Source organism: Sinocyclocheilus anshuiensis, unplaced genomic scaffold (genome assembly GCF_001515605.1).
Source record: "Sinocyclocheilus anshuiensis isolate Anshui unplaced genomic scaffold, SAMN03320099.WGS_v1.1 scaffold862, whole genome shotgun sequence".
Classification (NCBI taxonomy): Eukaryota; Metazoa; Chordata; class Actinopteri; order Cypriniformes; family Cyprinidae; genus Sinocyclocheilus; species Sinocyclocheilus anshuiensis.
This window is the reverse complement of record NW_015539882.1, coordinates 248251-267268: the sequence shown is the minus strand read 5'-3', so window position 1 is coordinate 267268 and position 19018 is coordinate 248251. Positions and strand designations below refer to the sequence as shown.

General features: G+C 39.3%; 1 protein-coding gene across 4 annotated transcripts; it reads left to right on the top strand.

Moving 5' to 3' along the window:
• The first annotated feature begins 1017 nt into the window (after positions 1–1017).
• LOC107685433 (la-related protein 4B-like) lies at positions 1018–18143 on the top strand. 4 transcript variants are annotated; one of them, XM_016482008.1, is made up of 18 exons: positions 1018–1441; positions 4568–4706; positions 9167–9314; positions 9405–9560; positions 9726–9807; positions 10269–10405; positions 10537–10640; positions 10732–10842; positions 10952–11005; positions 11182–11388; positions 11473–11579; positions 13330–13424; positions 14184–14334; positions 14485–14530; positions 15004–15186; positions 15538–15668; positions 16293–16392; positions 17451–18143. In XM_016482008.1, exons 2-18 carry the CDS (start codon positions 4620–4622, stop codon positions 17712–17714), a joined length of 2163 nt encoding a protein of 720 aa, XP_016337494.1. In that variant the 5' UTR covers positions 1018–1441; positions 4568–4619; the 3' UTR covers positions 17715–18143. The 4 variants fall into 4 exon arrangements, with proteins under 4 accessions (XP_016337494.1, XP_016337492.1, XP_016337495.1 ...); XM_016482006.1 differs by having other exon boundaries at positions 14482–14530; XM_016482009.1 differs by lacking the exons at positions 14184–14334; positions 14485–14530 and adding an exon at positions 13726–13771 and having other exon boundaries at positions 13330–13575.
• Positions 18144–19018: the final 875 nt, after the last annotated feature.

Genomic DNA, 19018 nt, shown 5'->3' with positions numbered 1-19018 from the left:
GATAAATATAGATAAAGTAGAATTAAAATAGAACAGAAAGTGCTAAAGTTAGAGGGTCAAATAAAGGTTTGCATTTCGCATTAAACAACATTTGGCAATATTTGGCCCTCAAACTGCACATAGATCTGTATCTGATGGCTTGCAGGTCATTATGGTGTCTGTACAGCCACTAAACCCATTCTAAACATAGATAAGCCTAAAATAGAATATTACGAAATAGCCTAAAGAAATGTTCGATGACTATGACATATTTAAAAGCTTTTCTCTTTTTCCTGGTTACCTCTCATTTCTCACTATTACACCTTTGTTCAGTCAGTCAGACATTACTGGGATGGTGGACAGGTAAAAAGATATATAATTTTTATTAATGACTCTTCTTACACATTTGAATTCTTGCACTAAGAAGGTTTGAGAACAACAGCATATTCACATGAGATCATAAATCCTTTTTGGCCTTTATCAGTATCCGTAGTCTATCTCAACCAACCGAAAAATCTTGCAGATGAAACGGAAGCACAGAATCTTTTAATACAAGCCAGACCATCCACTCACACTCACGCGAGTCGCACGCTGCTCAGTGAAGATCCTGATTAACTACATTCCTTATCAGATGTAGCGCTACCATTGCTGCCACCTTTACCAAAATCATTTATATATTTAAACACATGTACATATATTATGCACCAACATAATTTACATCAGTGTAAAAAGGGTCTGTTATGAGGAGGTCATGGACAAGTAGCTAATAAAAATAAATAAAAAAGCTTCTGTTTACACAAAATGCAGTCACTCGCTTTAAATTTAAGCACCTTATGCCTTCATTCAATACCATAACTACCAAAAATCTTTTAACTTTTTAATTTTATGGACGTCAGAGCACTCACAATTCGTTGTTTTATAGCGCTCCCTATCGACAGCGTTAATTGAACTGCAGCCAAACGCGGATAGAAGATACAGCCGTTGAGTTATTGAAAGGGCCGCAGTGGAGAGTGGGCGGGCTAGTCAATAAAGCGGCTCTGGGCGGGAGTTCGTGGTGCGGTTTGGCCGAGAGAGTGAAGCTCAACTCCGGACACAAATACACGGAGAGGGAAGAGGCGTGTGGCTCCGTTCCTTATCATGTCGCAGTTTAACGAGCACGTACAGTTATAGTTAGTTGCGGTATTCGCACTGAGACTTCAGCCGTTTTGAAGAATAACACACATTCACTCTCGAGTTGTTACCATCTCGACAACAAGCGTTAGCCAGTCATTTAAACATCACCAAACAGACCTTTAAAGTTCATTATCAGGCCTGATATCGAGGAGCTGGTGGTATTTGGAGACTGTTGAAGGTTTTGTGGTGGTTTGAAAGTTTCCTGCACGGATTTGTTTTCTAAGTTTTGTCCGTGGAAGTCAGACGTTCGGGCCGCAAACAGTCTCCCGTGCGCGGAGAGCAGAAACAGGTGAGTGGAAACTCGTACGCGCGATGATCGCGCATATATAATCACGCTTTTCATCCCTGTATAGTTTTAGACAGTAATTTGATCCAAAAATGAATACCTGAAAGGTTTATTCGCCATTTGAAGTTAACAGCTTGCGCTAACTGTACAGGCTAGCTGTATTACTCCTCAATATCTGCCAGTCTTTAGCATGTAGGCTAACACGGACACTATTGTTTTTCTGTTAAAATACGCTGTTTGACACTTTATGTTTGATAGTTGAATATTTTAAGGATTTTAAAGTTTGTTTTGATATGTTCGTGTGCAGTTAACTTTATAGAGAAGGATAGTTTTGCTGATTTAGCTCGCAGCTTTCTGTGTGTTTGTGGGTTTGGCCTGCAGCATTCATGTGCTTTGACATATGGATAGAGTTGATTTGACATCTCCAATACATTAATGTAATTTTAAATCATAATTTAGTTTGCATATGGTTTTTACATGTCGTTGTATAACAAAGGCATTTAAATATTGTTAATTTTAAGTGGTTATGCATTGCGGTGCTGTCATATTTACGTACTGTCATAATGTAAACATTCTCCATGTGTCATTTGAAAGGACTGTCTTGAGTCAGCATTCGCAGTTGACAAATCAAATGTATGTTTTTTTTAATGTTAACACGATCAAGTAGGTGTTAAATGATTATATTATCTTCCCCATAGAAGCGTAATTAATTCAATTTTAAAGAGCATTAAATATTTTGTTAAAGCACGTGGTAGAATGATCTTATTTTGGATGTATATGCATTATTGATGTTTGTTTACACAAATGTGCCTATATAGTATTTTATAACAGTTGTTTTGATTACAGGATAGATGCTTTTTACTCTGATTTTGTTTAAATGACTATAAAGTTGTTTTAAAGTATGGGTTTCTCATGAATGCAGTCTTGCAGTCTGTTAAAGACCGTAATCAATTTGAGATATCTGGTATTTCAAACAGTTTTCAGTAACAGACAGTTCCTTTTTTAGCATGTTAAGTGTTTGTAGGTTTTATGAGGTCAGCTCATTCAGAGATGCTTTCCCCAGTAGTTATATTGACCAGTCAGCTCTACTGTGCAGATTGAGTGGGGGGTGGGGGTGGGGGGCAGTCAGTTTTGACAAAATTTGTACATATTGTCAAAACTGTAAGTATAAACACGAGAAGTTTTTGATTAAAAAATGATAATGGAGTTGTATTAAGTTTTTTTTTTTAAAATGACATATTATAATATAAACAGTTGTGAATAACTGTTTATATACTGTTTATATTTGTTTGAGTAATCGCATCCAAAATAAAAGTTTTTGGTTACATAATATATGTGTGTATACTGTGTATATTTATTATGTATATATAAATACATACAGTATTTATTTTGAAAATATTTCCATGTATTTATTTATATTCATATAATTGATATTATATACAAATATTTTAAATGTATAAACTCAACATATTTTTCTTAAATGTATACATGCATGTGCGTGTATTTGTATATACATAATAAATATACACATTACACACACATATTATGTAAACAAAACAACCCTCTACATTGCGAGTAAATCACTCGCACCAGTTTTCTATCTTATGTCAGTGGGAGCATTTGTATTGTTACAATTTGTGTGTTGTCTCTTGCGTTTTGTCTTCGCATTCCAGAAGCTCTCTGGAGCTTGTGAGCTGTCAGTGGCTGTGATTATGTTTGACATGAACACTATTCTAGTGTGTAACACGAAGCTTTTGTCATGCCGTACACCATTCAGGCTCAGCGGGAGACTGCCGTTTACTGAGAATGACCCTGCTGAGACAGAGGCCAGAATTCAGGCAGCCAAGTTTGAACTTAGTAAGCTCTACCAAAATGTGTCCCAAAGTGCCTCTCTGTTCCTCAAGAAGATCCTGTGCAGCTACCCTTGGTGAGTAAAACAGTGCTTTAAGAAATATTCATCTGGTAACCCTCTACATTGCGACTGAATCTTAACTCTGGGCGACTAAATTATGTCTAATATTAGCCACTGGCTAATACATTCTCAGATTTTACTCGCCAGTGTGTAAGTTGGAGGCTAAGTATAAGTTTAGCACAGATATATTTTTACTCGCCGAACACTCTCTGACTCAAGCGATCTGTGCTATTTTTCAGTACATCTCAATGGATGTGCAACGCACCTGCATTTGACGTACCGTGAACTCTAGTGTGAAGGCGCACGACTCGCCGTCGGTTTCGCTCATTAATCCTTAGTGCGTTTTATATTGTTCTTATTAGTAGAATGTGTATCATTATCTTATCAGTGTTTTTGTTAGTTTTTTCCCGATTTTTGTTTTTGTGCAGAAACACTGAATGACCAAAAAAGCACCACCACCAGTCCGAAGTTGTAGAGGGTTGCAAAAGCTTTTATTTTGGATGCGATTAATCGTTTGACAGCACTTTTATTTATATATATATATATATATATGTATATGTGTGTGTGTGTGTGTGTGTGTATGTATACACACTACTGTTCAGATGTTTGGGGTCATTAAGACTTAAGTGTTTTTAAAAAATAATCTCTTATCGGTAAAAATCGGTAATATTGTGAAATTATTAAAATTTAAAATGGTTGTAGTTTATATTTTTGTGATAGCAAAGCTGAATTTTCAGCAGCCATTACTCCAGTCTTTCTTCAGTGTCTCATGACCCTTCAGAAATAATTTTAATATGCTGATTTGGTCCTCAAGAAACATTTCACATTATTATCAAAGTTGAAAACAGTTGTGCTGCTTAATGTTTTTGTGGAAATTGTGATAAATTTTTTCATATTGAATGAAAGGTTCAGCATCTATTTGAAATGGAAATCTTTTGTAACCGCTTTACTGTCAAATACTGAATAAAAGTATTATTTATTTTACAAATCCCTCAAACCTTTGAACAATATTGGAAGTGTAAGTATAAGTATAATCGGTTGATAAATGTATAAATAGTATAAATTTTAATGAATATTGTGCTGTGAATATTGTTGAATCTTATAACACATTACTTGTGATGCTCCCCACTTATAGGTTGCCTTGTATATGTTGTCATTTGAATTGATTTTGTAAATGATTTGTAATTGATTTGTCTCCACTGTTTCGTCATCCACAGTTCCCTGGTGGTCTGGAGAGCTCTGCGTTCGGAGCTAGAACCTGGACAGCTCATGACTTCAGACCAGGAAGGAAAAACTATCGTGGAGCCACAGGTGCAGCAGTCACAGGAAGCAAAGGAGAAAGAGATCTCCCTTTTGGTAAAGTATAACCTACATATCTCCGGTTAGTCTTTTGAAGTATGTTATGTAATTGTGATCAGGGAATAAAAACCTACTAGCGAAATAACTGAGACACCCCGCCCAGCTTTGGGCGTTGTGAAAGGGCTTAACAGGCGCTTGTGTGAACCACCCTTGTGTTTTGGGACCTTGCCAAGTTGCTGATCCCATTCATACAATGCAAGTGCAGCGTCCATTGAAGCACCAATCATTGGAGAGAGTTCGTATTTGAGTGATGGGCCCATGTGAGTCAGCTGTATAATTTTAAATGTGCTATTTTGGGTCTGGGGAGGGGGTAAGCAGCCATAGCGTGCCCCTCTGTCTCTCTTTCCCTCTCCGAGGAGCTTGTGAGAGGAGCTCGTTTTTGTTCACCGGTTTGCATAGGTGTCCTTTCACAAATTAAAATATGGGGTGTTGTTTCAGCAAAGAACTGAACCCTAACCTGGTCAGCGAGAGAACAAGTCTTCTTCAGGCAGCCATTCCTGAGTGCTCCACAGCAAATGACGTCAGAGACTGCGCTTGGCCTGTCGCCGATCTGGCCGGCGAGAAGCCTTCTGAAAATGGGAAGGTGAACGCTGCTTTAGATACCAGTTGTAATGCTTCCTCCACAAACTTGTCAGCAGGTCTCAACCTCATTAAAGAGGGCGGTAGCAGTGTACAGGAAGGAATGGCATTTTGGGACCCACCTGTCAGCGATCCACCTATCCACGAGGCTGCGGTCCAGAAAGGAAATGCCAGTGAAATAGGGAGAGACGGCAGAGACAATTGCAAAATTAAGGATCCTGAAACATTGGATTCTGTGAAATGGAGAATAGCTGAAAATGCCAAAATGAGAGCAAAATGGTTTTGTGATGGTCAACAGAATTCCACAGAATTAACTAGAGATGGCAAGAGTGAGAACACCACCTTTGGACGAAATACCCTGGGCGTTAGTCCGTCATGCATTTTAGAGGATCAACACTCTGGTTTCTCCGTTATTGCAAAAGAGGAACAAGTTATGACCCTGTGGGATGTACAATCAAAACCTGTGTTCACTCCAAAGCATGCCACCCCTCCATTCAATAAATACTCTAGGAGCTCAATAAATCTGGATGACTCAGAAGACGTAAATTCTGGACTGTTGATCACTGGCTTTAAAAAAGAACAGAGTTTCTACAGCATCTGCTTGATTGATTTAGAGGATCTCGGGAGCGAGTGTGGGCACCAGCCTGTGACAGAAGCTGACGCAGCCAGGTACGCAAACGCTTCAGCTGTCTCTGAAAAGGCTTTGTTTGATAATTCATTACTCCCGAAAGACTACACAATATCGGGTTCTGAGCCTTCACATGAAATTACAGCAACACAACAAACAGAAAAAGGTCCCTCAGAGACAGGGTCTTCGACAAGTCTACCTGTAAATTTAGCACTTCCAAATGAAGAACATGCTCTCCCAGATCTTCTAAAACCATTTCCTGCTCAAGAAAATGAAAAGCCTTTATCTGAAAATGACATTTCCACTCTTTGTTCAGATACAGAGAACACACTTTCTCCCTCTACTGCTGTAGAGGACACCATTGATCAACCCTCCCCAGATCTGCTGGCGCAAAATGGACAGATGTCTGTGTTGAAGTCAAGTACAGATACCGCATTGCCACAGGGGGAACCTGCTGACCTACTTAACAGCCATGATCTTTATAGTAGCTCTGGTTACAAGGCCACAGATCTGGAGAGTGGTTCTGAGCTCAACATGCATAACACTGTTTTTGAAGAATCTATGTTGAGACCCCCTCAGCAAGATCTGAGTGGTCCTCCGGATGAATTAGAACTGGAAAATCAATGCAGAAATGATGATAATAATAGAGAATCAATGAACCTAAAGGTGGCGAAGAAACCTGTTGTGTCAGATAATATTGATTCCTTCATTTCTTCTCCTAGAAACACAGCAGATAGGTCTCCAAACCTTAACGTAGCTATCATGGAATCAGATCAGTGTGTTTCCATGAAAACCCTTACTGAGAACGTTCTCAAAAAAATGCCTCAAGCTTTCTCAGCTGTCAGCACATCTGCATCAGTAAAGTTAGTTGAGACCGAGAACCAAGGGTTTTCTTGTAAAGATGCCTCTGAAGACATTGAAAATGTAAAGTTTTGCTCTGAAACCCCACTGACTTCTGATAAAGAAGACAACCTGTCAAAATCACCTTCCTGTTGTAGAGTTGGAGTTGAACCAAGGCAAATAGCAACACAGGAGGAGGTCATTCTGAATCCTTGCCAGTGCAGTAAATTGCAAAGTGAAGGGCAGACAAATGAATCTGGCATGTTCAAGGTTGCTGGTGCACTTCAGAGTTTGAGCAGTCCATCTCATGCAGAAGATATTTGTTTAGATTTCACTTGTAATGCAAAAGAAGACAAATTGGACATGACTTTGAGTACACACGTTTACCCTTGCTGTGTTTTTCCCACTGACCAGACAAAGATTGTGTCAGAATCTTGTGACAGTCCAACCAGGGAACAGAATGTAGAACCAAATGCAAATTTTGCAAATGCTGAACCATGTGACATGAGTCCATCTCGGCTTCCTACAAATGCTTTTGTGAACTTTGAGCATCTGATGGAAGTCACTGGTAAATCTGAAGAAGCTGATTATCACAATGTAAGTTCTTCGAGTTCTTCTGTTTCTGATGACGTTCACACAAACTCTGTACCTGTACCCAGTTCTGATTGTCCTGTTGAGGAAGATCTCTTCCAGAGCAATGCCACCTGGTTTGTAAACGCATCACACAATGATGTCTGTAATAAAGGACATCCAGAAATCGTTGCAGTGAGTTATTTAATACAGGTGGGATTGGGAAGCGAACTGCCGGCAGCAGCACAAGAGCAAGTCATGGACAATGAAATAGGACAGACTTGTTTACAACATGATGAGAAGATGCATATTGCCAGCAAATGCTTCAGTGAGGATGAACAGAAGGTACTGGCTGAGATTTGTTTGTGTGCAGATGATGGTGAAACCGAAATGTCAGAACTTGAACCACAGGGACTCGTACCTACTGTAGAGCTGCTTAATTGCCTAAATGATGGGAATAACAACAATGATTGTTTGAAATCTGTTTGTTCTGCTAGCAGTGATGTACAAACACTTTCTCAACCACCATGCCAACCTGATGTTTTGGAGAAATTTGATTGCTCTTCATTGCCAATAAACTGCACAAGGGAAAGCACTTGCCAGTATCTGGACTCTTCTTCAGAGCATCCAGCCAGTGACACTCAGAGATCTTCAGTTACATCCATTCAGGAGCATGGAGACCTTCATGACACAGGGGAAATCAGAGGAGATGTTGTTGACATTCCTATCGTGAGTACTGCAAGTCTATCACTTGAAACTGGAGGTGTGCAGTCATGCGCTGTACAAGGCCATAGTAGTGATTATACTTCCGTTGAGAGCTTGACAACTACCATGCCTCATGTTTCCCAACTTATAACAAGCAGTCTTGGAGTTCTTGATTTTGATCAGTCTGATTTGAAAGTCATTGTTGATGATATGAGTGATAAAGCTACTTATGTAAATACAGCAATTCCGTTACCAGTAGAGCGTGACCAGGTTGATGTTTACGCCACCTTGCCATCTTACGAGATATATTTTCTCAATAAAGATCAATTCACGGTTCCTGTGCAGGTGGAAAACCCTCAGGGCTCGGATGAAATGGAGGGAGAGCAAGGCATGCTGAATATGGTGTCAGAGCTTCTTGGGAAATCCGAGTTGAGCGATGAGATGGACTCTAGTCACTGCCTTCCGGTGTGGGCCAAAGAACCACATGTCCTATTTTCTGATAACCAAATAGAGGCATGTGCGTTGGTGTCAGCATGGGACAACGCTGTCTCTGAGGCAAGCCTTACAATGCAAAATGTTGAACGGGATGCTGAATCTGACGCTGTTGTTGTCCCAGAGGATTTCCAGACCTCTATGGGTTTCATAGCACCCTATCCTTATAACCTGTTAGCCACTGAAGGATCTTGTGTATGGGACTGGCAGAATGCTTATTGTGATCTTGTGAGTATTTCTCTAGCCAGCTTTAAGCTTGGTTATACAGTAGCCCTTAAAATTATTTGGAACCTTTAGCCACAGTTAAAAGTGTATGAATGTCATTGCATTGGATAACAAAAATATCAAACCAAATGACGTATAAAAAAAAATATATATATTTTTTTATATTTTATTACTAAGTGAGATTGCCATCGTGAAAAATTATTAGTTTTAGCCCATTCTAAAAAAACAAACGCATCATTTGCTTGCAGACGCTACTTGGATTTTGTATTTTATGTAATGCACTAAATCCATATTAAATGACCACTGACCTTGATTTAGTTGCGTGACTGTAAAGGCATTGATTCAGCCCATAGTTGAACATGCTTTTGATTCATAATCATGTACCCAATTGATAACCCATGTTTTTTGGTTTTTAAAGGAATCCTCCAAGATCTCAGACCTCAATCCCAATGCGAAGGCATGGGCCAATTACATGCATAAACCAGAGGCCTCTGCTCCAACCTGCCCAGATTCTCAGCAGTCATGGGTAGAAGCGGCCGATGACCCATCAAACTGCATCTCAGGAGGTACACCTCCAAAAATTACTGTGCTTAAGTTAAATTGGTGTATACCGTCTTTATCAGTCTAAAGAGGTTCTGATTTGTTTTTGTCCATAGGTTATAACAACAGTGAAGACAAAGGGAACTGGAATGAGGAACAGCAGGTATCTACATCTGTAGAGCTGCCCTTTGCAGCACAGACAGAATCAGCGTACATGGGAAGCTCAGCCAGTGAGAAGGGCATTGTGTCAAACCAGAACACCAGTATGAAAGGTAATATCCTTTTGCTCTTTCGTTCATTGTTGTCAACCTACTCTTATTACAGTTGTTTACATTTATGCACATTTACTATGACACAAGTCGGCACAATCAATCATTAAGGATTAGTAACTATAGCATTGTTAAATAATTGATCATTTATTTTATTCTTTTGTGCAGGGGTGGATGATTCCGACTCCTCCAGACAGCTTGAAGACCTTCGGGAACAGTTGAAGGCAACACTGGAGTTCTGCCTCTCTAGGTAATTACTAGCATCTTCACAACTGATCACATTGAGTCAGCTTATTGATTTGTAACTGGTCCTGTTGGGTGCACTTACCCAAAGTTCACAGGTTTTTTTAAACATAACGTATCCTGACACGGTACCTTAAATCAAGAACAGTGAATTTCAGACTGTTCTGTGTTAATATCTCATTGAGATGTTACACTTATGCAAATGTTAACTAAGAGCATTTAGCATTTGAGTATGTGGGATATGCTTACAAGAATCTTAGTTTTATGGCAAATGTAGGTTTGGATGTACACTACACTTTTGATCAATTTAATGCATTCTTGCTGAAGAAAATAATTAATTTAAAACTTTTCAACTAATTAAAAATCATACTGACCCCAAACTTTTGAACTGTAGTGAATGTTCCTAAAAGCTTGAGGATGTTGAGTTGATGTAGGATTGATGGTGACCCGACTCTAATCCTTTTCCAGGGAGAATCTAGCCAACGACATGTACCTCATCTCGCAAATGGACAGTGACCAGTATGTGCCAATAGTGACTTTGGCAAACCTTGATCAAATCAAGAAACTCACCACTGATGTGGATCTCATTGCAGACATCTTAAAAAGTGAGTCTAAAATCATCAACTTTGCACTTTTATGGGTCACAGTTTGGCTTTTTGTTTTAGACTCTCAAAATGGGTTTGGTTACACACAGCAGATGGGTCTGACATTTAATGATGCATTTATGACTCACCAGCGCTGCCTCTCGTCCAAGTGGACAAATGTGGAGAGAAAGTGCGGCCCAATCAGAACCGCTGCATCGTAATTCTCAGAGAGGTTCCCGAGGCCACTCCTCTAGAGGTATGCATCATGCATCACTCTTATTCGATAACATCTTTAATGCTCTGAGCTAATGTTTGTGCTGTATGACATTTGGCTTTCATTTTTACAGGAAGTTGAAGCGCTCTTTAAGAGCGATAACTTGCCCAAATTTATCAATTGTGAGTTTGCCTACAATGACAACTGGTTCATCACCTTTGAATCTGAGGCAGATGCTCAGCTGGTAAGTGTCTCCTTTATTGCCCCTGATTTGATCATCTCAGATTACTGCCTCAGGATTTTTAATAAGCTCTCTTCCTGTTGCTAAATGTTGGCATACATCACTCTTTCAGGCATATCAGTATCTCAGAGAAGAGGTGAAAACTTTTCAAGGGAAGCCGATAAAGGTAGAGTGCAATTGTTACGCAGCTCGAACGCCATCACTGTATAATTGAGAAAATCATCCGGCGCAGCATATGTGACATCACTGAAGGATATTTTGTGCTATTTTTAGTGACTCAAGGTTTCTCCTTTGTCGCACTTTCAAATAAAGTTATTTTGTCAATCTACGAATGTACTCTAGGCTAGAATAAAGGCCAAGGCCATTGCCGTCAATACCTTTGTGCCAAAGAATGGGTATCGGCCAGTGGATGTGTCCTCAAATGTCCAACAGCGCTACACCCCTTACTACATCCCACCTGTGTATGGAGCACAGCAACAGTTTCCTCTTTACAGACTGGTGACACCTCAGGGCTGGTCAGCTACGCAGAGCTACCTGGACCCGGCTCTGGTAAGTGCCTTGTGTCCTGTTTGGCTCTGAGGAATATCTGAGTGGCATCTGGGGAGGTACTAATCAGGTGTTGTCTACCAACAGGTTACTCCATTTCACAGCCCTGCGTTCATTAATGGCTTCGCTGGTTCTCCAACATTTAAATCAGCAACATCTCCACTAACTGTGCGACAATATGCACCTCGATACAGGTACTTTTGTTACAGTGAAAACATCTGATATACATTTACAGTATCAGTTTAAAGAAAGAAATTAATACTTTCAGCATGGATGTTTTAAATTGACCAAGAGTGACAGTAAATATTTTTTTTTATTTGACAAGATTTCTATTTCAAATAAATCAGGGCTGGGCAACTTCGGTACTGGCGGGCCAATGTCCTGCAGAGTTTAGCTCCAACTCTAATTAAACACACCTGTCTGTAGCTTTCTAGTGATCTTAAAGACATTCATTGACCACGATTGACATAAATGACCATGATATGAGATTTTAATTCATGATATCTAAATTATAACACACACACACACACACACACACACTTATTTTTTTTATATAAAAATAAAGCAAATTACAAACCATAAGCCAAATGCAATAGACACAAATTAAGTATTAAATAAACTTGTTTTTCTAATACAGTAGGTTTAACATATATACATTTATTTAGCATATTTGTTGTTTGATTAACATTGAGACAGACAGGTATTTAATTAGGCTGCTGTCCCTTTAAGACCAAATGAATGTAATATACTGACACACATCCGGTTTTCACCCACCTGTTTACATTCATTTAAGCCATAACCGACTATTTATGTGAGATACTCCACACGATGGACATTTTGACAGCTGTGTGTATTTGACAATTAAGGCGCAAGGAGAACTGATCGCAGAACTGGGATCGCGCGGGCGCACAGCTGAGAGAGCGCTTCTGTTGTGTCATTCAGCGTGATTCCGCCTGTCCTGCCTTCACTTACTGCAAGTTAATCGATAACGAATTGTGATTGGATGGTAATTTTGTCCTACGACAAGTTTAGCTACCTTTGATTAGTCAGTTCTCGCGTGACAGAACACTTCTACTACTCGCTCTGATCACCCAGTCATACTGATGAGACCAAGATAAACTTATTTGGTTCAGATGGTGTCAAGCGTGTGTGGCGGCAACCAGGTGAGGAGTACAAAGACAAGTGTGTCTTGCCTACAGTCAAGCATGGTGGTGGGAGTGTAATGGTCTGGGGCTGCATGAGTGCTGCCGGCACTGGGGAGCTACAGTTAATTGAGAGAACCATGAATGCCAACATGTACTGTGACATACTGAAGTAGAGCATGTTCCCCTCCCTTCGGAGACTGGTCCCTTTAAGGCCAAATGAATGTAATATACTGACACACATCCGGTTTTCACCCACCTGTTTACATTCATTTAAGCCATAACCGACTATTTATGTGAGATACTCCACACGATGGACATTTTGACAGCTGTGTGTATTTGACAATTAAGGCGCAAGGAGAACTGATCGCAGAACTGGGATCGCGCGGCTGAGAGAGCATTTCTGTTGTGTGTAATTCAGCGTGATTCCGCCTGTCCTGCTTTCACTTACTGCATGTTAATCGATATCGAATTGTGATTGGATGGTAATTTTGTTCTATGACAAGCTTAGTTACCTTTGATTAGGCTGTTCTTGTGTGACAGAACACTTCCACTACTCTCTCTTATCACCCAGTCATAAAGAAATGTAGAAATATGGGACAAAACATGATTTTTTCAAAATAAGTCGGGACACCAAAAATAAAAAAAGGGACTTCTGGTCACCCTATTTCTAAGGGATCATGTGACACTGAAGACTGCAATAATGATGCTGAAAATTCAGCTTTGCATCACAGGAATAAATGACTTTTCAAAATATATTAAAATAGAAAACAGCTGTGTAACCATTCTTTCATTCAAACAGGAACCACAACAAAACACACATTCGACTCACAACAGAACGTGGAACCACTCTGCTGGAAAACCCTGCTGCTTTCTCTACTTTCCCTTCGGAGAGAGTTCCCAATGGGATGCGTCCTCCACAGGTTCATCACATGGGTAGCCGACCTCGACTTCCCAGCGGTCCGGGCTATCCACGCCGGGACCAGGTTGGAAGTGGACGAATGGAAGTGAATGGAGCCGATTACTCTCTGAATGCAGGCCGTGGAAGGTAATGCTGCACATCTGCATCAGCTGTTTATTAATTTCATACATATTTTTGTAATACCATATCCAAAATGGGGAAAAAAGTTTCCTTAATAAATGTTGGTAATTTTTTCCATGTTGTTTGTTTGATTGGATTTTGTTTCTTTTGAAGAAGGGGCGGTTATGGATACAGGAAAAGAAGAGATGACAACAAGTTTCCAGTATGACATTTGCTTTGTTTCAGCTAACACTGCATAGACAAATGTTTTGTTGAGTTTTACTTTTGTTATGATAGGAAACTCTATGTACTTCAAGTAAAATATAATATGCAGTCAAGCCTGAAGGGCTGAATGTACATTATCTTGCTTATTGCACAGCCAAGTAAACAAATAAAAAGATATAATAAAATATTTACAAAAATGTGAGGGGTGTACTCACTTCTGTGAGATACTGTATATGAAGAGTTTATTTGCAAAAACGGATAACTCAAAAATCATGATTTTCAAAAATCTTGTTTTTTATGATGTTATGATGTTTTTATTGTTTTGTGTTAGTTAGCTGTATTTTTTAGGTATTTTTTAACCTATCTGCTGGAAAACCCTGCTGCTTTCTCTACTTTCCCTTCGGAGAGAGTTCCCAATGGGATGCGTCCTCCACAGGTTCATCACATGGGTAGCCGACCTCGACTTCCCAGCGGTCCGGGCTATCCACGCCGGGACCAGGTTGGAAGTGGACGAATGGAAGTGAATGGAGCCGATTACTCTCTGAATGCAGGCCGTGGAAGGTAATGCTGCACATCTGCATCAGCTGTTTATTAATTTCATACATATTTTTGTAATACCATATCCAAAATGGGGAAAAAAGTTTCCTTAATAAATGTTGGTAATTTTTTCCATGTTGTTTGTTTGATTGGATTTTGTTTCTTTTGAAGAAGGGGCGGTTATGGATACAGGAAAAGAAGAGATGACAACAAGTTTCCAGTATGCCATTTGCTTTGTTTCAGCTAACACTGCATAGACAAATGTTTTGTTGAGTTTTACTTTTGTTATGATAGGAAACTCTATGTACTTCAAGTAAAATATAATATGCAGTCAAGCCTGAAGGGCTGAATGTACATTATCTTGCTTATTGCACAGCCAAGTAAACAAATAAATGCACACGAAATATTGATTTGAGTTACTTTTTTATGACAGCGAAAAGAACCCAGAGTGAAACGAAAGACATAAAACTAGCACATCCATGTAAAAAAGAAAAATATCAGTTGCCTGAGTATGCTGCGATTGATCAATAAGAATAGTTTTTCTGTAGTGCTGTGTAATAATGTAGCATATTGAGGAATAGCCAAAAGTTAGTCAGAGTTACAAATAAATGTGCCAATGCGGGCTCAATTTGTTGTACACATTTCGTATTACACATTTTGTTGTACTTTTTCTCAACCTGTGTGTTTTAACAGAGAGCAGCAACACCGTCGCCCCCTCCTGTTCAGGAGCGCACTCCCTCCCCCAGCTTTGAGCTGGGTCTGTCCAGCTTCCCTCCTCTGCCTGGAGCCGCAGGAAATCTAAAACCTGAAGTAAAAACTGAAAACAGCCTTGACAACCGACTGTCTGACATTGTCACTGGAGCAGTTAAAGACAAGGTTGACTTTCATTCAGTCTTTCATGAGTGTCTTTTGTGTTTGAGTGCTGCAGCATTAAACTGACTTTTTGACTTTTAAAAAAGGAAGAGGAAAAACGTTTCAGGCTTATATTTTCGATTTGTAGAGAATTTACCAAATGCTCTTGGTTTTTGAATTTTAACTTCGTGCATGGAATGCCATGTTCACAGCAGACCTTGCTGTCAGTCATAACCATGACAAGTCCTTGGGTGTTTTGAGTGTTGTAGAGTGAGTAAGTGTGTGTGTGTGTTAGTTCCTGCTGTCCAGCTGTTATGTTTGTTCATGCTGTCCTTGCCGTAGGAGTTTCACAGAGGCCCCTTTGTCTCTCCACAGCCTCTAAATAAGGATGTGGTCACCAGCCGTGTGATCTCAGGGACCCCCAAAGAATCTGTGCAGGCTGCTCCTGCTCCTGCTGCTCAGACCCCAGTGGACCACCAACACTCACCCTCTCCAGCCGTTACAAAGTGGGTTTTCTTATTCTGAGTAACTAATCAATACATGTGACAAATCAGTTTTCACTTAAAGGTGTTGGAAGTGATTTCAGATGTTAACTAACTTTTATGGCATTTCAGCCATATGTTCTTTCAAATAGCATACTGTCAGAAAACTAAATAATTCACTGGCTTATGTGGATGTTACAGGCTTAAATCATGAGAAAAGCCTCATTATTATTATTATTTTTTCTGAAGCAATTTTACAGCTGTCGCAGTGACAGGTGTGCTTTCTCAGGATTCCGTTAGGTTGTGGGGATATTTTCATTTGTGGCATTCCAAAATAAATAGCTTGAAGCACTCTGAAAGGTGTTTCAAGATTTCATTGAGATAAACACCCAATTTTACTTGTCAACACTTATTTAGTAATATTCAGCAATTTGGCAGAGGTGGTGTTTACTTTCACATAGAATGAGGTCAGCTAATCATAAATAACATGTACATAAAGTCTTAAAGGTACAGAAGAAAATAATCATGTAAAATGACCTAACTTTGACTAATATTATAAGTGTACTTCTGGGGAATTATGAAATGCTGGAAAACTAGAAAATGACAAATTGTAATATATGGACTGCTTGTTTTTCTTGTATTTTACAGCCCGACAACTGTAGAAAAACCTAAAGAGATGCAGACACCTGCAGAGAAATGCTCAGAGACACCCGCTGCTAAAACCGCACCACTGAGCAATCCAATATCGGTAAGTGTCCAGGTAGCCTCACCATGTGGAATCAAACCTTTTAGTAATTGAATCAAAAAGGGTGTAAAAAACAATTAGAGTATATTTTATTTTTATAGCAGAATATTTAGGTTTATATAATTATATATGTAGTTGAGTGTTAGGAGACCAAGTGGTACAATTGGTGGACACTGCTGAGCTGTTTTACCATGATTTAAATTTATATGGTAAAAACAAGCTCTGATGGTGGCTAGTGTAGTTGTGTGTGTGTGTGTGTGTGTGTGTGTGTTTTAACCAGGTATTCAGCAGTTAAAAAAAAAACTTTGGAAAAACCTCACCTGCTTTGTGGGTTGTACAGAAACATATATCATATGGAACTGTTGTGCTTTATTGCATCCGCTCCTTCAGCTCTTTGTGATTGGCTCAAACTCTTTAACAGCCGATATATACTAAAATTAAAAAGTCTGGGGACAGTATTATTATTATTATTTCTATTATTATTTGTTTTTTGAAAGAAGTGAATACTTTTATTCAGCCAAGACATATTAAATTGATCAAAGGTGAAAGTAAAACATTTATAAATGTATATAATTTATAAATATTTCTTTTTCAAATAAATGATGTTCTTTTGAAATTTCTATTCATCAAAATTCTGGAAAATCTGTATCACAGTTTCCACAAAAATATAAAGCAGCACAACGGTTTTCAACATTGATGATGATAATTTTTCTTGAGCATAAAATCAGTATATTATGAGAAACACTGAGGACTGGAGTAATGGCTGATGAATATTCAGCTTTGCCATCACAGGAATAAATTATATTTTAAAACGGAACATTTGAAAATATTACTGCATTTTTTTTTTATTAAATAAATGCAGCCTTGCTGAGCAAAAGAGACTTCTAGATAAAAGATCCTGTTCATGTTCTTTAATGTACACAGATGGTTTAAAGGCTCTTGTTATGCTACATTTTGGTTACAAAGAATGACAATATGATTTACATTTCACAATGCAATAATGCATAATCGATAACCTAAATTGATTGATTTGATTTGATTCATTTATTGTGTTTAACCAGGAGTCCCGGAAGCCAAGCTACGCAGAGATCTGTCAGAGGATAAGGGAGGCACCAACACAGCAGCCATCAGCAGATCCCCGGCCTCTCAGCTCCACTGCTGAAGACATCAAGACTTCTGACTCGGCAGAACGCAGATGCAGAGAATCAGCGCCCGCACCTGCCAAATCTGCAGCGACGACTTGTCCCAGAGAGACAGTGAAACCTCATCAGAGCACCGGAGAACGAGTGAGTGGCAGCACGACAGTTTCCTTCCACCAATCCTGAGGGCCTCGGCTTTGCTTCCAGGACCGAACGGGAACGAAAACTTTGTCAGGGCTGCTCAAAAAAAAAAAAAAAAAGTCTCTCTTATCTCACGGTCTCACACAGACAGACAGCTTGTCACTGGAATCAGGGCCTACAGACAAAAGCACTTGTGCATAAGGGTTCTCTGAATATTTTTGTTGTCCTTTCTGTCGTTTTGTTTTTCGATTACAAGATCTTTTGTTGTTTTCCAAGGAAAATGGGATTAATGAACCAGCATCAGTTGGAGATTAACTATTTAAAAACATTTGTCAGAGCTCACCTTTATTTTGGGATTAAAACTTCAAGTAGTGCTGTTGGGAGGAAATACTGTTTTTTGGATAGTGCTGATCCTGAAACACTTTATTTTTGTGTTTTCTCTTTCCTTTTTTAAACTGATATGTATATAATTTTGCTAACTTTGAGTGTCTTGGTGCCGACGCAATTCCGAATGTCGACGGCCCAAGCCATTACAACTGCATGAGTGAGACTTTCGTGTAAATCTGTTTTGTTCCGTTTTTATGTTTGGATGTTCTAGCACTGGAGTGACTTATTTTTTTTTTTGGAGCTCTGAATTATTTTTTTTACATGCTAATCCTCTATCAAATTGTACTGATGTGATATTGTAGCAGGTGTATGTATACCTGTTCTTGTGTGCATGCTTCCTTTTACGTTTTCTTCTTTTCTTTTTAACCTTTTTAATGGCACACATTGGTTTGCTGTATCATTTCTTTTCTGTTTTTCCCTACTCGCCAGTAGTTTGGGAAGAATCCGCTCTGATGCCTCTTCATTCGATTCTGGAAGATCTTCACACTGCAAAGTCCTCAGGTTGCGAAGGTGAAGTGTTCATGTGCCTAGTCTGCTGTGATCTCAATGATAGATGGCTATATTATTTGCTTCTTAGCTCCGTTTGTTATCCCAGTGTGGTGCTATGGTTCGTCACATGGTTACTTTGGTGCTTTTATCTATAGAAACGAAGGGAAAGACACTGACATGCACCAACGTCTATTGTATGACCTTCACCGATTCGCTTTCATATCACCACAACTATACGAGTGGGATTGTGTACATTTTATATAGTGACATATACATCAAGAGCAAAAAGATCTGAGCCTTCAGCATACATGGACCAGCGCTGTTTTGTGGGGTTTCTCCTTTATGCAGACTGCGTTTCAGTGTCACTCTCGGTCATGCTGTTCATTAGTTAAGTTCATTGGTTCTCATTGGAGTTTGAAATCGACTTGGGCCGAGTGAGACAGTCCGTTTTTTTGTTTTGTTTTGATGTCTTC

What these genes read in the sequence shown, in the direction of transcription:
- LOC107685433 (XM_016482006.1), top strand. Translation starts at nt 4,620, where the DNA reads ATGACTTCAGACCAGGAAGGAAAAACTATCGTGGAGCCACAGGTGCAG. An exon ending in CTGAGGCAGATGCTCAGCTG is followed by an intron (nt 10,843 to 10,951) that starts GTAAGTGTCTCC and finishes TCACTCTTTCAG; the next exon opens with GCATATCAGTATCTCAGAGA. An exon ending in GCTACCTGGACCCGGCTCTG is followed by an intron (nt 11,389 to 11,472) that starts GTAAGTGCCTTG and finishes GTCTACCAACAG; the next exon opens with GTTACTCCATTTCACAGCCC.